The sequence below is a fragment of the Sander vitreus genome, chromosome 13 (assembly GCF_031162955.1).
Source record: "Sander vitreus isolate 19-12246 chromosome 13, sanVit1, whole genome shotgun sequence".
In the NCBI taxonomy this organism is placed as follows: Eukaryota; Metazoa; Chordata; class Actinopteri; order Perciformes; family Percidae; genus Sander; species Sander vitreus.
Genome location: NC_135867.1, coordinates 12,219,816 through 12,240,430, shown reverse-complemented (window position 1 = coordinate 12,240,430; position 20,615 = coordinate 12,219,816). Strand labels below are relative to the sequence as shown.

The following is a 20,615-nucleotide window of genomic DNA, read 5'->3' as shown; positions in this document are numbered from 1 at the left end:
AGACAAAGAAAGATGTGACAAATATGTACACACGCAAGGCAATGCAATACAAACATCCTATAGGGATTATTTGAATAATTAAAAGGTACCAGTTAGGCCTACTAAAACGGCTCCCTTTATAAAAGGCTTATAAACATTAACTATTGGCTTTATTAATGGTAGATACATAATGCTTAATTATAGGCATAGATCAGTTATACGCCCATAACAACTTTTGCGTTACCAATGTGGAAAATCCTCAACAATAAAATAAAGGACTTATCAACACGTAGGCCTACAACTGCAGACTTGATGGCTTGTCATAACATAACATTGTTTTATTAACATTTATGACAGCAATGTTTTCTGATTGCATGTTAGAAAGTGTGAAATGTATGGCCACTATTTATTAAAGACCATTTATGATGGCTTATTGGAAAATGAGGCACTAATAATAATTTACTAATGCTAATAAACCATATAACTAATTAATGACTAAGTCTTACTAAGACTTGACCGGGTATTAGAAAGTGATACCTCCATGTCTGCAATTATAAAGGTTAGTAGGGCATTGTTCTTATTAATGGCTCATAAGGGATTAGCATTAGTAAAAAAAACAAAAACATTAATAAAGCTGTTAGTTTTTATAAACCCTTTGCAAAGGGCCTTGTTAGAATGTGGTACTGGATTGAATAAAAATAAATCTTAATCATTATAAACTCATACAATACAGTCAGAAAGTCCTAGATACTGGAGGTAAAATTAGACCGATTCTCCTGGGGGCTACAATAGGATGCACATCTTGGCTCTCACAGACTTAAAGACGGTCACCATATTCACAATGTTGTCTTCACTCTGATAAATGCAGATCCACCTGCAAACTCAGCAGTCTCAACACTATGCAAATCAGTCAGTTCATTGATCGTTTAATCAATTTGTGCTTTTTTTATCGAGGCAGAAGTGGGATACACTTACATTTTATCTTGCCTGAAAACTGCTTCTTCCCTAGTGTGTTTTAGAGTATCTGAAGTCTTTGACATTTAAATAAGACAGAGCCTCATGCTTATATAATGTATTTTGAGGTACATACAGGTAAATATATAAAATATGAAAAAGTTGTAATATAAAAAAATCAAATACGAAAAAATCAAATATAAATGAATTTCAATTTTAATAAATGCATACCATAATCCCCTAAATACTATAGATACAATACAAAAACGACTTAACATATTAAATAGCATTTTTTTTTTTTTTTACCTCAAAAAGAATTGAGATCTAACTCCTGATTGAGGCCTGCTGGTTTAATATATAGTGATTATATCGCCATGCACTACACATCTTTAATAGAATTATTTGCACCAATGTTATTAATGTTAAGTATCCTGCAATAGATTCATTTCCCTTAACTGAACCCTAACTGAGGCACACATGTTCATGCTGTTTTTAAATCCTACTCACAGCATACATTGTCTCATCTGACAAGTGTTTCTGACTCTTGTACTACAACAGGTCTATGACGTCAAGTTGCTGTGACTTTTTGACTCCAGCTACTAAATGAACCATCAGACCAAAGCACAGCTGGCCCTCTGCCAGGTCCTCCCCTGGAGGATTACTGTTCTGGGACCAGCTGCTCTATTAGAACAAAAAGTGCCACATACTGCTCCTGTTCCCATCAGCAGAACCCACTCTTAATACAAGGCTCCCAGAAAAGTAGAAACCATGCAAACAAACAGAGCCATCATTTGCAACATACTTGTAAAATGAACATAACTACTTTTAAAATACAGTTTGAATATATTTCCATGTATAGTTGTAAAGTACATTTGGGTAACAATCAGCTTTTTAACCTCCTTGGTGTAACAGATGCGTAGGGTTAATTAAATCACACCAAGTCAGATTATAACAGATGAAGTGTCAAGCATAGAAGAGATGTTTAATTATCTGCCTCTGAAATATGTTCCTGTCATTGGTGAAATATCCCTCATTACATTTTCCTATTACTTCTCAACACAGTGAAAACCTAGAGCCTGTAGCTGGAGCTAATTTAGAAAAACCTGACAAATCCTCAGTTACATGAGTCATATTTGCTGTGTAACTTGCCAATTGTGATGGTGAGCAGGGGAAAGAGGACCCAAACGCAGGGAGAAGGCAGGCAGGCAGGCAGAAGGTTTGAACTCGAGGTTTTATTTAACAAAAACATGGCAGCACAGGGGCTGGAAAACACCGGGGGAAAAATGTACTGGGAAAAACTTACAAGAACAAAAGAATGCAGGGAAAATTCCAACAAAGCCACATAGCTGAGACACGCTGACAGTGAACAAGCAGATAGGGCAAAAACACAAACTGACCAGACGTAGACACAAACTGACAGGCAAAACATACGACCATCTGACAACAGAGAAAGGAAACACAAGGACTAAATACACTGGCTAACGAGGGGCAGGTGACACAGCAGGTGAAACACATTAGGAGAGACAGGGTAATCAACAAAGGCGGGAAAACACAGGAAGTAAAACTGGACAAGACAAGACAGAAAACCAGACTATCAAAATAAAACAGGAAACAGAAATATACACAGAGAACAGAATGCACAAAACAGGATAAATTCACACAACGGAACAGAAATATACAGAATAAATATACAAAAACAAGAAACATACAGAAATCATAAAACAGGCAACAGAAATGTCCACAACCACAACACTTATCAAATATAGCTCTCACTGTAAGCTGAGGTCAGCAGTACAACCCTCAGTATTGACAAGGAGGGAAACATTGACCTCATGAGTCATATACTGGCTGGTAAACAGCTGTGTGGTCATACTGGGAAGGATAGAGGACATTTCTTCATTGATTGATGAAAGGGTGACATGAAAAAAAACACGTTATTGACTTGATCCCAGGGCTGCGTCCTTAGCCTTCCTCGCTGCACCATCTCTGCATTTACATCAATTAGATGGATGACAAAAGGGACTACTGTTGCTTCATGATACATTGCATTCAAGAGTTGAGCAAAATATAAAAGGATTCTCAGAAGAACTTCTCAAAAAGTCTCAGAAAAGCATACAATATATGTCAACAACTATGTACAGTAAACACAACAAAACCAAGACACCACACAATATTGACTAACAAATTAATTGTCAAAACGTGCCATACTCAATTGCTAGCCATGATTTCACTTGTGCAGAAAATGAATCTTGTTTTTTTTTACTATGAATTTTGTTTTTCCTCGGTCTGGTCATAATAAAGACAATCAGATTATGTAAATGCTGATCTGAGCAGTCATGTAATAATACACAGTCTGGATGGGATTCTGCACACTGGGGAACAAGCTTTTTAAGCCAGCATGCTTTTCCTGGTTTTAACCCACTTTGCCCTGTGTCTCTCTGTGTGTTTACATGTGAGATGCTCGACATCAGCGGTCCCCTCCTCCACTGCTGAGCTAGTGTTAACGGCACTGACAGATCTGGTCTCGAGATACTAATCAGCAGGAAGTGATTTCCGCATAATGGTTACCAAATAGGCGGTGAATGTGCTAATTGTTAGTAATTCTTTGCGATGTAAAATCTATATTTTCCAAGGGGGATGAATTGCAAAAGTTGCCCTAAAAAAAGAGATGCAACCCTCCAATTTAAATCAGCCTCAGCCAATAAGTCACCACAAGGGCTGTTGCGAAGGAGCTGCTGGCCCAAGGCCAGCTGACCAGGCTGTTAGTCACAGTGATTTGTCACCCGGTGTAACTCACAGTCTAATATAAAAGCAATTAATACTCAAGATCAAGCATGGAGTTTAGGTGTTCTTTACTTTGGTGTGTAAATTGCATTACCAGCTATGGAGTTTGAATTATATTTTCAGTGTCTTCTGCTTTATCTAAATGATTTGAAGATGATTTGCTTACAACTCGTGTGTGTGTGTGTGTGTGTGTGTGTGCGTGCGTGCGTGTGTGTGTGTGTGTGTGTGTGTGTGTGTGTGTGTGTGTGTGTGTGTGTGTGTGTGTGTGTGTGGAATTAGGTGTGTATGCGTTTCATTTGTCATAAATTCTGCTTTTTGTTCGTAAAAGGAATAATATGCTGTTTCCCCTTTCAGAACATGCCTCTTTAAAACTCTTAAAGGTAAAATTAGATTTAGCTTAAGGTTATTTAGGGTGAAGTGTGGGCCAGCTATGTAGGTGTAATGATTTAGTGTTAGAGACTAGGGAATGTATGAGATGAATGCTGGTGCTCACAAATGTAGGAACACATATGCGTTAACCCCATTTGAAATCGTCACGTAAGCCATGCTGCAAATCTGCTTATCGGACAAGACGCATCATTATAAACAACATGGATCAACAGCTGCTAATGTCAACACACACACACACACACACACACACACACACACACACACACACACACACACACACACACACACACACACACACACACACACACACACACACACACACACACACACACATACACACTCTGCGGCCTCCCAGGTGAGCAAACAGTGTGTTGCTGTACTTTGGAGTGGTGGATCTGTCTCTCTGGCACTATAAGTTCAGGCTTTGGCTCTACAGGCAAAAGCAGACGAACAACTGACAACGACAAGATGGCCAGAGTTTCTTTACTGACTTTTTTTATTGTTGGTTTAATGCTGGTGGTGTACGGACTTGCTGCTGAAATCACAGAGGAAAACACAGGTAAATGATAGAAGAGCAGGTATGGATTTGGTAGGCAGAACCAATTTTTAGAGACGTAAAAATACAGGCAGAGGCTGGAAGTCCGGGGGTAATTTTTAAAAAGCGTGATCTGTCCCCAAGTCTGTGACACCACTCAAAAATCTCATTCCCTGTAGTTTTGAAATGTTGTAAAAAGTGTCATTTTCTCTTCCGTAGAGGACAGCAGATGTGATACAATGTGCCAAAAATGTTGTTTCTTCGAAATATGGCTGTGTTACTTCCTGCAGAGCTTTGGAGCTTAATTGACGGGGATAGAATGACGTAGGAAGGAGTGCAAATGGCTGTGTTTTGGAAAAACTGGTTTAAGAAGTTTAAGGGCACTTTTTATGCTTTTTTTTGCAACTGTAAATCTGGCCAATTTTTCACAGTAGGAATCCATTATAACAACTGTGAATTTAAAAGCTGCTGTTCCCAACTATGAAGGAAACTACAAACTTTTACACCCATATTTTAAGTCTACAAGGAAGGGAGTGTTTGATACTCAAAAGATTATTATTAACTTACTACCAAAAAGCAGATGGGAGTCTGGTTTAGTTTTCCTTTTTAAACTCATGAGAGAGCTTGACACCAGTGAAGATGGTTGTGATTGTTTAACAAATAGGTGAAAGGGACTGGTGCTGGTGTTCTACTCGAGGGTGGATCCAATAGTTTTTAGGGGTACTGCTGGAGAATGATGCCAGAGCTGTTTTAATAATTTCCACATGGTCTTCTATTGCCTTTTAGGAGCTGTGTTTGTGTCTCAGCAGGCGGCAGACACGGTGCTGCGTCGCCTGCGCAGGTACAACAGTGGCCATGGTGAAGAAATCTTTATGAAAGCCAACTTGGAGCGGGAGTGTAGAGAGGAAACCTGCGTGATGGAGGAGGCAAGGGAGGTGTTTGAGGATGATGAAAAAACTGTAGGTTACATACACACACACACACACACACACACACACACACACACAGGCATATATATATATATTCTCCCACTGTAATAAAGTAATGGCGGAACTCTGAGCTTTGTAATTAATCTCTATGTTTCTATTTCAGATGACATTCTGGGCCAGCTACAGCGGTAAGACAAGTAAAACACAAGTCAGTTAGGGACCATTCGGTATTTATGGAATGGACCACCGGAGGAAAATAGGGGAGGGTCGTGTCTTTTTATTCTTTGCTGAGGGGAGGGTCATCCAACATTTTTCAGTCCAGAGTGGGGGGGGGGGTCACCCAACTTTTGTATTCATGAAACAGCAACATTTCAAAGTGGCTTGTTTGGTGCATATTTTTCCATGTAGCTCCATGTAGCTCTCTCAGTCTCTGCCCTCCTTCCCTACCAGATGGGTCTGACCCATGAGTTTGCTGTGGGGCAGGGCATAGACATATGGGGCAGGGGGAGCTGCCCCCCTGGTGGCTGAAACGGAAATTGCATTGTTTAAAAAATGAGTGGAATAATTCTGGCATGATCAGATATTTTATAAATATCTTAAATAACACAAAACAACTAAATGGTGGTAGGTAATACATCAGATTTCATATACTGCTTTAGTAAAAAAAATATTAATGGAAAAAACGAAAATGACTGTTGTACTATGTCTGGACATCTTACCGTGCCAAGGTTGCAATAAAGGTTTCCTAAATGCCACATTTGATGTCAGCTTACTAATTGATTCTGGGTTTTGTGACTTTTATACGTTTATTCCACTTTGTTTAAACGGCGAAGTGGAGGAAGCCTAGGGACGAGTCCATAGCAACCAGTTTGTGTGTTGAATATTACCCAGAGTGCCTTGCTGAATGGTCTCAATATTTTATTGTTGTATTTCATGTGAATACTAGTTTACTAGAGGAGTAACTTAGTATTTGAAGTAATGCAGTAATAGTTTCCATGCTTATTTTGTTTCCACAACAATGTTAGTGAGTAAATCTTCTGAAATGGCCACCACACCATAACAGAGGAGTGGGATGCGTCAGATCAGAATGCAGAGGTTTAGTCTTGTATGTCATAGCTGTAAGAAAACAGTGGAAATCTGTATATATTTGCCAAAAATTGTTAGGGGAGGCTCATGCATTTTTTCCAAATTGTTTTGGAGGGTCATAGAATTTTTTTTCACTGTTGAGGGGAGGGTTGTGTCTTTTTTGACTAAAGGTCCCAAAACTGCTCTGGTGGCCCCTTAAATAAATAACTAACAGTCCCTTAGTGGAGATGATCATCACAAGTCATGTTTTTTTTCTAGTATATCTAAGACAACATTTACCAGAAACCCCCTCCTGTTAACAGAATGTATCTTTTTAATGCTAAACGTGTTATCTATCTTTGTCTTACCAAGGAGAATAAACATGTTACAAGTGATTTTTCCACCGGCCTTTCACTATCACCATCTGCTGTTCTGAAAAAAAATCTCTAGTATATCTAAGACAACATTTACCAGAAACCCCCTCCTGTTAACAGAATGTATCTTTTTAATGCTAAACGTGTTATCTATCTTTGTCTTACCAAGGAGAATAAACATGTTACAAGTGATTTTTCCACCGGCCTTTCACTATCACCATCTGCTGTTCTGAAAAAAATCTGACAGCTGTAGCTCCATTTGTACTGAACAGTGCCCTCTGGAACTCCTATTAGCACTACATGCTGGTGCTGTATACTATTGTGTACTGTAGTATAGTATACTGTATTGTTTCTCCTGCAGTTATGCTAACGCAGATGTGTCTGTGCTTTGGTGTTCCATGTTCTGTTTTTGTAAACTGCAAATCAATCTCCTTTACCTGACTTGTTTGGTAAAGCAATCTTAGCACACATCTGAACTAGAGTCACATAATCTGAAATTTTATTATTAATTGATTTTAAAATGCAAATTGGTGTCTCTAATTGAATGTATCCCATGTGTCGAACCATTATTTTGCTGTTAAGCAACTTTAGTGGAAAAAATTGTTGTTGAGGGTCATAGAATTTTTTTTACTGGCGAGGGAAGGGCCAAAACTCCTCCGGTGGCCCCTTAAATAAATAACGAACAGTCCCTTATTCTGAATTTAAAGCACACCGTCCCCTCTGAACCTGATGGTGTATGTTTTATGTTTTTTGTGTGTGTAGATGGTGACCAGTGTAAACCACCCCCCTGCCAAAATGGAGGTCAGTGTGAAGACGGAATCGGCTCATATGTCTGCTACTGCAAACCAAACTATGACGGCAAGAACTGTGAGATCGGTGAGTGTGACAGCCTGTATATGAAAAACTCAAACAAGGATCTTTACTTTCTTTTTTCGCTAACATATATATCATCAGTGTGGGTGCTAAGATGGTCAAAGAACACATAAAAGACATTCATTCTGCTTCTGCTGCCGCTTGTTTCCAGAGGTGTCCAAGCAGTGTTTGGTCAACAATGGTGGATGTTCCCATTTCTGTGTGATGAAGGAGAAGATACCTGTGTGTCAGTGTGCAACTGGTTACGAACTCGGGCCAGACAAGAAGAGCTGTGAACCAACAGGTAAAATAAAATGATAACCCATACACGGCATTCCGCAAATTGGTTGTTCAGGTGTTTTGGGCATATATTTAGAAGTTAATTTTTATTTAATTTTAATTTTTTTTGTAACTCTCAACACAGCTCTAATTGTTATGCTCTATTTGACAGTCTAAATACTACACTACACACAATACAACTGACTAAATAAAGAGTGCATATATGTTCAGTGATATAATAAGTGATACAATACCACAGTGTAGAAATACTCTGTATGTATAATGTAAAATCCTGCATTTAAAATGTTACTCAAGTAAAAGTACAACAGTATTGGCATTAATATATGGTGTAGTATATATTATATCATTGTATTGTATTTGATAAGTGATGCATTAATGTGTTGTGTCACTTTCATGATGCCGCTGGTAAAGGTGGAGCTTAATTTAACTATACCACAGGGTAGTTTAATCTATAACAATACATGTTATACATGTTATTACACGTTATGGACTAAAAAGCACAACATTTGCCTCTCAAATGTAATTGAGTGGAAGTATAAAGTAGCAGAAAAAATAGTACTTGTGTAAATGTAGGCTACTTAGTTACTTTCCATCACTGCATAGCTAATTAAAGTATAATGTCTACACAAAAGTAACCATAGTCTATGTCACATCTGTAAACAAATGGGAAAAAAATCATGGAACCCCATTGTATACATTTTGATACTAAATTACAACTCATGAAATCCTGGTTTCAGCTGCTGTACATAAACTTCCTCACTCATGGACGGTCACAAACCAGAACTTAAGAGTGATATACAAACTGCCTTTTAAACAGCAATAACACAGAAAGCTGGAATCATGCTACACTTCTTATCACTTTGGTCTCCATTAAGGGATCCCAGACTGGTTCATAAACTGTGCATTGCAGTTTAAAGCTGTCAAAAACAGTACACAATGTATGGAGGTTGTTGACAGTGTGAATACTCTGGGTAGATAACCACACAGAAAACCATAAAACAAATCCGTCTTTAGCAACTGCTTCAACACAAACAGATGCAACCAACCTCTGATTACACTGACCATAACCACAGAAAACACACATCTACAGTAAACATACCCATCTCTAATCTCCTGCTTAATCATGTCAAATTCTTACCTAAAACCTATTTCCCATGCACCAAAATCAATAAGTCAGCTAGTCACACTGACACACAGCTAACAAAGGGGCAAACATTAAAACTGAATTCTTGAGACATGTATTTCCACTATGTTTTTTTGTGTATTTTCCCACATGCATGTTGTTAAATGACAAATGGTCCTCTTGGTACTGTATTTACTCAGGCTCCAGAGTGTTTAAAATAACAACTGTGTGGAAAGACTGAACCCACATAATTGAAATAGCCATTGGTTGAATCTGCCTATGTGCAAAGCCAGGGCTGTAACCTCAACCTTTGACCAAATAACCAAAGGGCTTCAAGAGAACCGTCCCAGCTGTGGACAAATCTGACACTAATATGTAATGATGTCTAAGAGACAAATCTAGAATATCTCCCTCTTTGTTTTGCCTTCATTTCCCCCTCAGAACAATTCAGCTGTGGTCGTGTGAACTTGCCCTCCAGCTCCGTCACCAGGTCCATCATAACCCCACGGTCCTCAAACACAACACACAGCTCTGAAACAGAAAACAATTCCAGTGGCACCTGGGAAGATGACTTTGACTATTTAACAGAGCCTTATGACTACTCCAACCTGCTTTTAAATGAATTAGACCTGGCCAACGCCTCTGTGGCCTCTGTAGTCAAAAAACGATCAGTGAGGTCGGATTCAAGCTCTTCTGTAAATCCAGCGGAGATTGTCATGAACAGTGGGGAGGCGAGCAATGTGACTGAAACGCCCACAGAGAAAAAGCAGCTGCCTTCCTGGGCTTTCTTCCCCACACTGCCTACCATCATAGCACAAGACCACTCTGACCACAGGATTGTGGGAGGCAATGAGGCCTTTCCTGGAGAGATACCTTGGCAGGTACTGTAGTTTGGGGTGCAGAATAAAGACATGGGGATGAGTTGAAGGCAAATGGATGATGTTCACAGATAGAATGCAGTTATGTGGGTTTTGCTTTCTTCCATCCAGGGAGGTAAAAGATTTCTTGCATATGGTCACTACAGCAGTGCAGATGATTGTCTACAATCTCTTTCCACTCCAACTCTTCCAGGTCACTGGGGCAGAAAATGTAGTATGGGAGGTGGTGTGAGTAGAGGAGGAAAAGACTGGAGTCAGAAAAAGGATTTAAAAAAAGATGCTGTTGAGTTGAATTATGGGACATCAAGGATGCAGGGGTTTGGAGCTTGAACTGACTGTTCCGACTCCATCTCTCGAATTTCCCTCAAATTTATGAAGGTTCAATTCGAAACTGCTGGATTTTCCATTTACAGTAAGAAGCACAGATATCACCCTGTAGCCTGGGAAAACCCTGACAAACTTCTGGCATATTTGAGATTTGCTCTGCCATTCAGTCTGGCCAAGGGCCCATTCAAGCCCATTTCCAATTTTTCCAAATCGAGGCACCAATCACAACCGTTGAGGCGGGCTTTACACGATGACGATAGCGCAGCTGTCGCTGCTATGTCACCCGGATCGTTGATCTGATTAGTTGAAGGACCATCCAATTGAGCCGAGAGGCATTTGAGCGGTGTCCGTTGGTGACACCCCTTTGGAAATGAGCTGTGAATGAACCTTGCCCAGACCCACTCTCAGTTACAACTGAGAAGGGTCTGGTGTCAACCAGGCTAATCACCCTGGAAAAAAATACAAAAGGCAAATGATAAAGAGACAAAATAATAGAGTAGTGTTGAGGAAACAGGGTGGATGGAGAAGATAAAATGGGAAGATTCAGAAATTTAGAAGGGGACAAGGAGGCAGCATGTGCTATGACGCTCTTTCACCATTTGTATGCTTACTGTGTTTGTATGTGCGTTTGCAGGTTGCCCTGATGTATCACTCAGCCACCCTTCAAAAAGAGGTGTCTTTCTGTGGAGGATCTCTGCTCAGTAATTTATGGATCCTCACTGCTGCCCATTGTCTGATGCACCCTGATTATGCTACACGGAATATCTTCGTCAGAGTGGGTAGGAAAAACAAGTGTTATCTATATATTAATATTCCAAATCTCTGCTTCACATCCCTAAAGTACAGTACGGACACAATGGACTTTATCATTACAATTAATGTCATGTTAGTTTCAAAAGACTGTGTCAGTTATTTGCATGCAGTGGTGGAAGAAGTATTCAGATCATTTACTTAACTAAAAGTACTAATAACACACTGTGAAAATACTCTGTTACAAGTAAAAGTCATGCATTGAAAATGCTACTAAAGTAAAAGTATATAGGTATCATCAGGAATATGTACTTAAAGTATTAAAAGAAAAAGGCAGGAAAATCCTCACATTTTAGAAACTGGAAACGGTCAAAACAGTTCTCTGGTTAAGTGTTTAAGCGGCTTTCAACTGTACTTGTAGGACGTTATAATGTTGGGTAGTTTAATTTGTAATAAAACATCATATTTTATAAACTACATGTGTTTTGTGTAAAGTAACTAGGAAATAAAGCTGTCAGATGAATGTAGTGGAGTAAAAAGTACAATATTTCTCTCTAAACTATAGTGGCGTAGAAGTAGAAAGTTGCGTGAAAAGAAAAGACTCAAGTAAAGTACAACTACCTCATATTTGTACTTAAGTACAGTACTTGAGTAAATGTAGCCTACTTAGTTACATTCCACCACTGTGCTTTATCCCAATAACTACACATTACTGCTGACTATTTCCCAAAGCATAACCTTTCCATCCTCCAGGAAGCCAATGGTTACAGTTCATATATGAAAAAATAACTTGTAGATACACTTACTTGAGCTAGATAATCCAACGGTGAACATTTACTCTGCTTTCATCAATGCTTTTTATTATTGTGGGTTAATGCAGTAACCTCTTTGTTGTTGGTGCATTCAGTGACACACTGACATCTGAGATTTAAGATCAGAAGATGACAGAACAATCATATTGCCTGGTGCAGAAAGTAATATAATTGCATATAATCTATTCTTCTAGGTGAACATGATGTGAACAAGGTTGAGGGTCCAGAGCGAGACCATGTGATAGCAGAGCAGCATATACACCCCTTCTATGATGGTAAGAAGTCACCTTATAACAATGATATTGCTCTACTTAAGCTTGCCAGTCCAGTGGAACTGTCCAACACACGCCGTCCCATCTGCCTGGGCCCAAAAGACTTTACAGAGAAACTATTGAGGGATTCCAGCAGCTCTCTGGTAAGCGGCTGGGGACAGCTTAAGTTTCGAGGCCCTGACTCCAGCAAGCTTCAGAAGTTGGAGGTCCCTTATGTGGAACGTCCCATTTGTAAAAAGAGCAGCCGGGACCACATCACACGCTTTATGTTCTGTGCTGGCTACCAAACTGAAAAGAAGGATTCATGCCAGGGGGACAGTGGGGGGCCGCATTCCTCCAATTATAAAGGCACTTGGTTCCTGACAGGCATCGTCAGCTGGGGGGAGGAGTGTGCCATGGATGGGAAGTATGGCATCTACACCCGAGTCTCACGGTACTACACGTGGATCACTCAGACAACAGGTATCCCAGTTAACAACTGACAAGGGAAAACACAGCTGTCAGCCAACAAAACACACAGATGAAGTGAAAGCGTTTTTCTCCTACTGAAGCATGTTAATTTGAATTCTTTAATAAAAGGTAATTAAAATATCTGAGCATTTGATATTTTTCTGTTGAAATATTGCTAAATAATACCTTCTAGCTCTTCATCCAATGTTTGAATTGAAATTGGATGCACAAGGAAATATTAAATGCAATTTTGAGATGCTAAAGCAAATGTCATTTTATGTTCCTCAGTCTTAAAGACCCTACTTTAATTTACTTAGACACAATTACAATATGCAAAATGTAATAATAAAAGCAAACAACACGTTTAGAAGTCTACATTTGATGGTGTTGCAGTAAGCACAACCATGTGGAATGGCTCCTGTTTTGCTCCTTGGGTTATTTCCTCATGTTGCATGAACAATAATAAACTTAAAAGTTTAAAAAGCCTTTTTTCACAGCAGACATTTTGACTTGTCATAGCCAGAAAAGCACAAGTGTAATTAATACAGTTAACCGTGGCTCAGTTCATTTACGTGTATTTCAGTGCAGCCCTGGTTAATTTTATTAATTACACTTTGGTATGTCATGTCAACATCTCTGCCATGAAAAAAGATTTTAAAGGTACAGTAGGATCAGTTTGCAACAGAAAGCTAGTATGCCTTGCCCTCTTTATCACTGAAATAAATATTTAGGTAGGTAGTGAATTTTGGTGTGACCACGTCATAAGGATGATAAAGGTGTGAGGCCTAATCAGGCAAGATAAGTGAAAACACCTGCGTGGGTGCATTCACTTTATAAACTCTGTCAGTAAGTAGGTAAGTATACTATATTATTTATATAGGGAATAAATCACATCAGTCATGTTGAATCAAATCAAATAATCATGCTTATATTTTATAAAATAATCATATACATTTGGCAATATAATACAAGCTTTTACAATAATTTAAAATATCAAAAAAGTGCAAAATGAGCAAAAGCAGCAAACACCAGTTAAAGGTACTGTGGAAAATGAATCTTTATTCAGTGTTAAAGTTCATCTTAACTGTGTTACCAGCTGGATTCGAATAATATAGTCCCCAGAGATGCAGCAAAATACTGCAGGAATCTAATGTACCTTTTGTCACTTGATAGCTGAGTGTCATGAACATCTGACTGTCCATAAAAGTTTCACCATTTAGACGGCTATTGTCCAACACTGTGTTTAACATCTAAAATTTAGATTTTTACCATTCACATATTTACAGTTAACTGAAAAACTGTCAATTTAAGTAATTATACTGTATCAGTCTGCTCTTCAGGGAATAACCCTCAGCTGGTAAAGTGTCAGTGTTTTCATAACCACTTATCACACTTTGTTTGAAAGTTGCTCAAAACTGTGAACAGTGTACAGAAAATCATTTTTAAAACCAGGCAGTTTAAAATTTTAAGTTAAGTTAAAATGGTCTCCTGTGAATGTTTTTCTCATTAGATCAGCTCTCTAAATTAAAAATCAACATGTAATTTAGTAATTCACAATGTAACTCTAATAGTTCACCTGGCAATTATAATTCTACACTATTTACAGTTACTATCTACTGTAGCACTGAGCATAGTTCCGCTGTTGGTGTAGAATAGCAGTAAAGACAGAACTAAAGCAATAGGCATGTGCAGTGATTTGTCCTTGCAGAGCAGCAAACAGTAAAGCTTGTCTCATCTCAGTGGTAATAACAGCTGCAGCTGAGGAGGAGGAGATTCATTTGATGGAAGAGTTGCAGAGTTATCACCAATCAAAAAATTCCAAAGGAAAAATGTTGACAAAAATAACACCATTATTATAACACCACATTATCACCGTCAATAGCAGCAAAAGTAAAGAATAAATTGGCAAATTAATTCACTTTTTAAATATCTACAATTTATTTATCAAAGCTGCCTGACAACCACTGAATTACACCAACCAGCTACACTGAAAGCCAATGTAGACATCGTGTAGTAGTACACTTTGTTTATCCTGCATAAGTACTGCAGTACTTTCCACAGACCCAGATACTTCAACTTGAAAGAGTGGTGCGTCAATAGACCTTTTTTCACAGGAGAAGAACAGGTGGAACGAATAACCTTAACAAAGGCTCTGCTCCACTGAAATTTCCAACTGAGTAATTTTTATATAACTGGCTCAATGGATGTACAATGCTGGGATTATGCCTGTAGAGACACGCTCTATGTCTCTCCCCTTTCCGCTATCTATTTAGCAATGGCACCGTTGTTGCATCTGGGGCTTAGTGACGCCCAGGACGGTTGTGATTGGTTTAAAGAAATAAAAACAAGCCAGAGAGTTTTTTTTACCCTATTGCAGAATTGATAAGAGGTGTAAATAGACTATACTCCAGCATTGACATATGGCTGTGGAGTGGTCTGGCAATGCGAGACAAAATTGGTCACATTACTTATGTTATTAATTACACCTGTACTTTTCCTGCTATATGGTGAAAAATATCTATAGAGGGTATGCAATGAGATTTTCACATATACATCCACAACCAACACCACTGAGTGGCAAAACAAACCCACTATGGTTGCTATGAATGGCGAGACCTTGACTGAATATTGCTGAATAGTCTGATCTTGCCTTGTTTTTTTTTCTTGTTCTTCTGTCATGTGAACGCACCAAGCAGATGCTGAATGTTTGCTTTTGCCACTAAGAGGTGGAGTAACCATGTTGATTTTGGCATACAGTAACATCACATGCAAACCCTCTAGTGACGTAGCTGGCTGCTGTACGAAAGAAAGAGGGTTTAAATGTATTGCAAACAATGACACCACAAGGTAAAGCTATTTTACAGTGTTATACAAAAAGAAGCCAAAATAATTAGCTGTTTGGCACATGAACAGTAATGATATGTTAGTAGGCATATGCATGATTTTTGTCATATTTCATAAGAAAATAGAAATGATAAAACTTGAAGACATCAACAAATGTCTATGCTGTACATATGAATAAAGGCCCAAAAAAAGTTCAACGTCTTCAGTTACAACCCTAAGTCTAAATAATTTACTGAATTACTGCTGGAATAGATAAATAAATAAAAAGATCCCACATGTGTGCTTTGTATTGCTACAGTCTGAGGTCCATTCTTTAGTTTACAGCCTTCTGAGGTTAAAGTGTCACAGTAGTTAAATATGCAGTTGATGTGCTTCAATCTGTTGATCTGCTGAACGTCTTGGCAGTCAGATGCCCCCTTTTGGTCAGGAAGTTGATGACGTATGTCTTCTATCCTCTGTTCTGATTGGCTCTTAGCATGTTTCTCCCAGAATCCTGTGCAGGTCCTCAGATAGAACACGCCCTTCTTCCCCACGACTTATATTCTTTACCATCCTGTGATTACACATGTAAACACAACACAGACAACATCTCCAAGTTTGTTTGCATCTCAATTTAAATTTATGTCAACATGTCATCAAATCAACATTTCTGAAACAGGTAGCCTATTTTACCACATTCCCGACAATTCTTCATGCAGCAGCTGGATGACGTCCCCGCAGTTAAAGATGATGTCATCCATGCTGGCCATGCTGCTCTCTACCATGACCCTGTACCTGCCCACCACCTAGAACAGAAGAGAGAAAAGTAAAATGCAGGAGAACTGTACTTTTCCACATGCACAACAGTCCTAAATCTATATATATATAGATGGATAGATACATAGATAGACAGATACATAGACCGAGTACAATTTTTTTTTTTTTTTTTACCAATTTAGGATTCAGACTTATATGCCTTATCCCAAAGTATTTTGGTTTAGTTTCTGTCTGCGTTTGCCCACCAAGCTGTCGGTCATCAGTGTACGGTTGGCAAGGCGAAGGGACTCCACCACCCAGTTGAGGGAGGCCATACATCGGGAGTCGAGTCGAGCTCACCGGGGTTTAGGCAAGACCTGTATCCTTGGTTTTTGGCATCCGAAGGCACTTTGCACTAGTGGTATAGCTGCAAGGCTTAGTGTTCATAAATGCCCCTAGACATAACAACAAATCATTTCTTCAATACTACCTGTACCATGTAACCGTAAACTCTCACCAGGGGGGCGGGCTGATCCTCCTCGTCTGAGTCTGATAGGTTGGAGAGGTCTGTAGCTGCACCCCAGTCCTCCAGGCCCTCACAGATCGCCACTGAGTGTGCAGGAACAGGCCAAGCTGCAAGTGACAAGACAACTAATAACGGTAGCGCTACACTTTTTAATCACTAATATTCCATGATCTGTGTCTCCACTTTCAAAAATGAAACACAAACACAGGGTGATCATGAAACTACAAAATTCTTCTTCTGTGTATAGTCTAGGCAGAATTTCTGAAAATGTGCTTATTTAAAGTGCTGGAGGCATTTTGTGATTATTTATATTATACAACATTTCTAGGGGTATTAAGGGGTGCTGAATCCAAATCTGCTGTATATGAAGCTCAAAAATGTCCCAAAATGCCTCATAATTGAGAAATTCAAAATGGCCGCCATCGCCAGGCTGAAATCTATTTTTCAGTATATCTTTTTGACTGAACAAGGTACAAACATGAATTAAATGTGGTTTTCCTACATAGGAAATTCAATGCCATATTCAGATTTGAAGATGTAATGTGAAGAAACTGCTTAGATATTGTAAAAATAGTTTTAACTATGAACTATTATTAACTAATTAATAATTCAGTAAATCATTATATTAATATATTAATATTATCAGGCTACTTTTACTTAGTTTGTATTTTGTTTTGAGGTAAAATGTGTCAAATGTGCTGTAATGCACTCCCCAACCTTTGCCCTCCCCAATATCACCCCACCCCACCCCCAAGCTTAGCCTTTCTCACACTTCTCAGAACGGCTGGACGTGGTCACACCCCAGATTCAACAATCTCTGCTTGGTGCAGAACACCTTGGACAGGCACAAATTAAAGTGTTTGTGGACAAACGTCTGTGTGAACCTCCAGATAGTGACCAGCACTTGGATATGAAGTCACCCATTCGAAAGAACAAAGCCAAAACATTTGCCTCTTTGTATGAAGTCGTGCAACTTTCCAAGAACAAGCAAAACATCATCAAAGTGGACAGGCAGATTCTACAAAGGCTCATCACAGCTTACAGAGCAGGTCGCAAGGTAGACCTGGAAAATATTCTCCAGCATGAACTCATGCCCATCCCGCCATCTCTGGCCTGGTCTATATTCCACCAACAAATCTGTTTTAGCAAATATACTCACAAAACATATCCAAACCCCTGCAGATGTGCCTCTTCAGGAACCCAGCTGCTTTCTTATTGATGGTCAAGCACTTGTAATGGCAATTGGGAAGCCGCCTGACATCACAACATTCGGCAACTATGCCAACAAGTTTGCTGACACAGTGTTGAAGATGGCAGAGAAGTACCAGAGGGTTGATGTAGTCTTCGACAGGTACCATGACGAATCCATCAAAACAGGAACAAGAAAGAAGCGTAAACAGCGCCTCTTCCACTTCCAGCAGACTGGTCGAGCTTCATGGCACTGGAAGAGAACAAAGCAGATCTTGCTCGACTACTCTCAAACCATCTGATAGAACACAGCCCAGAATATGAGCCAGTGGTTGTAGTATCAGGTGGGTTTGCTGAAGCGACCACTATCAAGTCATCAGATCAAGAACTTGAAATCTCCTCTCTGAGTGCTGCCCATGAGGAGGCTGATACACGACTGATTTTGCACTGCATCCAGGCTCCTATGGACACAATGGTCGTGTCAGCGCGTGACACAGACGTGCTTCTTCTACTTCTAGCATATCATGACAGAATTGGATGTACCCATCTCTACATGAAAGCCGGGACATCAAAGGATCCAAAGTATTTTCCAGTACATGACATTCGCAAGTTACTCTCTGATGATCAAGTGGACACACTCCTTGCCTTCCATGCCATCACTGGCTGTGATAGTGTGTCTCAGTTCAGCGGTCACGGAAAGAAAACAGCCTGGCAGGTGTTCGAGCAACGTCACACCGATCTTACTGGCCTTGGGAAGGGCCCTCTCACAGATGATATTGTGAATTCAACAGAGAAATTCATCTGTAAGATGTATGGTGTGCCCGAGGTTGATACATGCAACAAAGCAAGAGTGAAGTTGTTTTGCAAAGGTCGTCCACAAGAGACTCTGCCTCCAACCTCAGACGCAGTGAAGTTTCATATCATGCGTTCACACTATCAAGCGACAATCTGGAACCAAGCTCACCTGCCACATCCTGATCTTCCTCCAGTGGATGAAATGGGATGGATGCACAAGGAAGGTCAATTAGTGCCACGGCTAATGTCTCTGCCACCTATGCCTAAAGCCTGCAGGGAGTTCACTTCATGTGGGTGTACCAAGGGATGCCTCAGCCAACGCTGCAGCTGCAGGTATGTGTATAGGGAATTAGCTGATGTTGATCATTGTGTACAAGAATGTACAAATATGATAGACTGGTAGAGTATTCCAATGTACCTGGTTGTAATCTTTCTATTCTTTTTAATCTATTCTATTCAGAAAGAGTCACATGAAATGTATAGACGCATGCAACTGCAGGAAACTTGACAACACTTGCCAGAACATTGAAGAGGACTGCAAATAAGCTGTCACTGTAACTTCTACTGGGATATAGTTCAATGAATATCACCATGACCCATGGATCTTCCTGCTTTTGGATCTTATTTGATTGACAACTTCTTTGTCACTAATGACCACCTTTTTTCTCTATACTTGTGTGATTTTCAAGCTGATTATTGACACTTGATCTAAATCAGGACAGGATGTTAAATTCCCCATGTGTGAAAACCTGTGACTATTTAATTAAAGTGTGTAACTTTTTGTATTTGTTTGACCTCAAAACAAAATACAAAATAAGTAAATGTAGCCTGATAATATCAACAATAATGTAATAATAATAATAATAATTATTATTATAATAATAACTGAGTAATTATTCATAGTTAAAAACAACTATTTTGCAATATCTAAGCTGTTTCTTCACATTACTTCTCAAATCTGAATATGGCATCGAATTGCCCATGTAGGAAAACTTACAAAACCACATTTAATTCATGTTTGTACCTTGTTTAGTCAAAAAGATATACTGAAAAATAGATTTCAGCCTGGCGGTGGTGGCCATTTTGAATTTCTCAATTTTGAGGCATTTTGGGCCATTTTTTAGCTTTATATACAGCAGATTTGGATTCAGCACCCCTTAATACCCCTAGAAATGTTGTACAATATAAATAATCACAAAATGCCTTCGGCGTTCTGATTTTGTGAAAATTGAACCTGTCTAGTATTCCAAACAAACCTTCTGCTGCAGGAAATGTAAATATATATGTTTTGACTTTAAAGCACTCCCATTGAGACCATTATTAAGGGTCAGGTCATTGGACAGGTTCAAAAACCAGCTAACATGCAATGCTAACACTATCACAATCTGTAAAAAAAATAAAAATAAAACAAAGCTCAGCAATGAGCTGCTTTGGGATGTGTGGAAAACTCATGACACTTCTACAACTCTTGGTAGAGTCGGTCATTACTTTTTCTATTGCATACCATCAAAGGGTTAAATGCCCTTGATTCTGTGTTGAAGGTTTTATAGCATTTTATTATGTTTTATGTATCTAATATTTAACTTGTGTGAAACTATGTTTCTGCAGGCTACAAGGCAAATTTCCCCTTGAGAACAATGTCAAGTTTAAAGTAAAGTTGGAGTTGAAAGTTGAGAGAAACCACTTAAGAAAGGCCGACCATATGAAGTAATTGTGTGTTCGACTTTTTGTGTAATCTGCCATAGCAACTTAC

The 20,615-nt window shown here is 39.1% G+C and overlaps 2 protein-coding genes across 2 annotated transcripts in view; one reads left to right on the top strand and one right to left on the bottom strand.

Moving 5' to 3' along the window:
- Positions 1–4,575: 4,575 nt before the first annotated feature.
- f9b (coagulation factor IXb) lies at positions 4,576–12,832 on the top strand. The gene is made up of 8 exons (XM_078266162.1): positions 4,576–4,666; positions 5,429–5,601; positions 5,735–5,759; positions 7,773–7,886; positions 8,035–8,166; positions 9,727–10,166; positions 11,125–11,269; positions 12,247–12,832. Exons 1-8 carry the CDS (start codon positions 4,576–4,578, stop codon positions 12,804–12,806), a joined length of 1,680 nt encoding a protein of 559 aa, XP_078122288.1. The 3' UTR covers positions 12,807–12,832.
- Positions 12,833–13,741: 909 nt separating this feature from the next.
- Positions 13,742–20,615, bottom strand: part of mcf2b (MCF.2 cell line derived transforming sequence b) — a 19,011-nt gene continuing 12,137 nt past the window's right edge. Inside the window, exons 24-26 of the mRNA XM_078266490.1 lie at positions 16,871–16,986; positions 16,291–16,403; positions 13,742–16,171 (exon numbers count right to left, since the gene is read on the bottom strand). Of these exons, the coding sequence (XP_078122616.1) occupies positions 16,090–16,171; positions 16,291–16,403; positions 16,871–16,986 (311 nt within the window). The 3' untranslated portion in view covers positions 13,742–16,089. The remainder of the gene's footprint in view (positions 16,172–16,290; positions 16,404–16,870; positions 16,987–20,615) is intronic.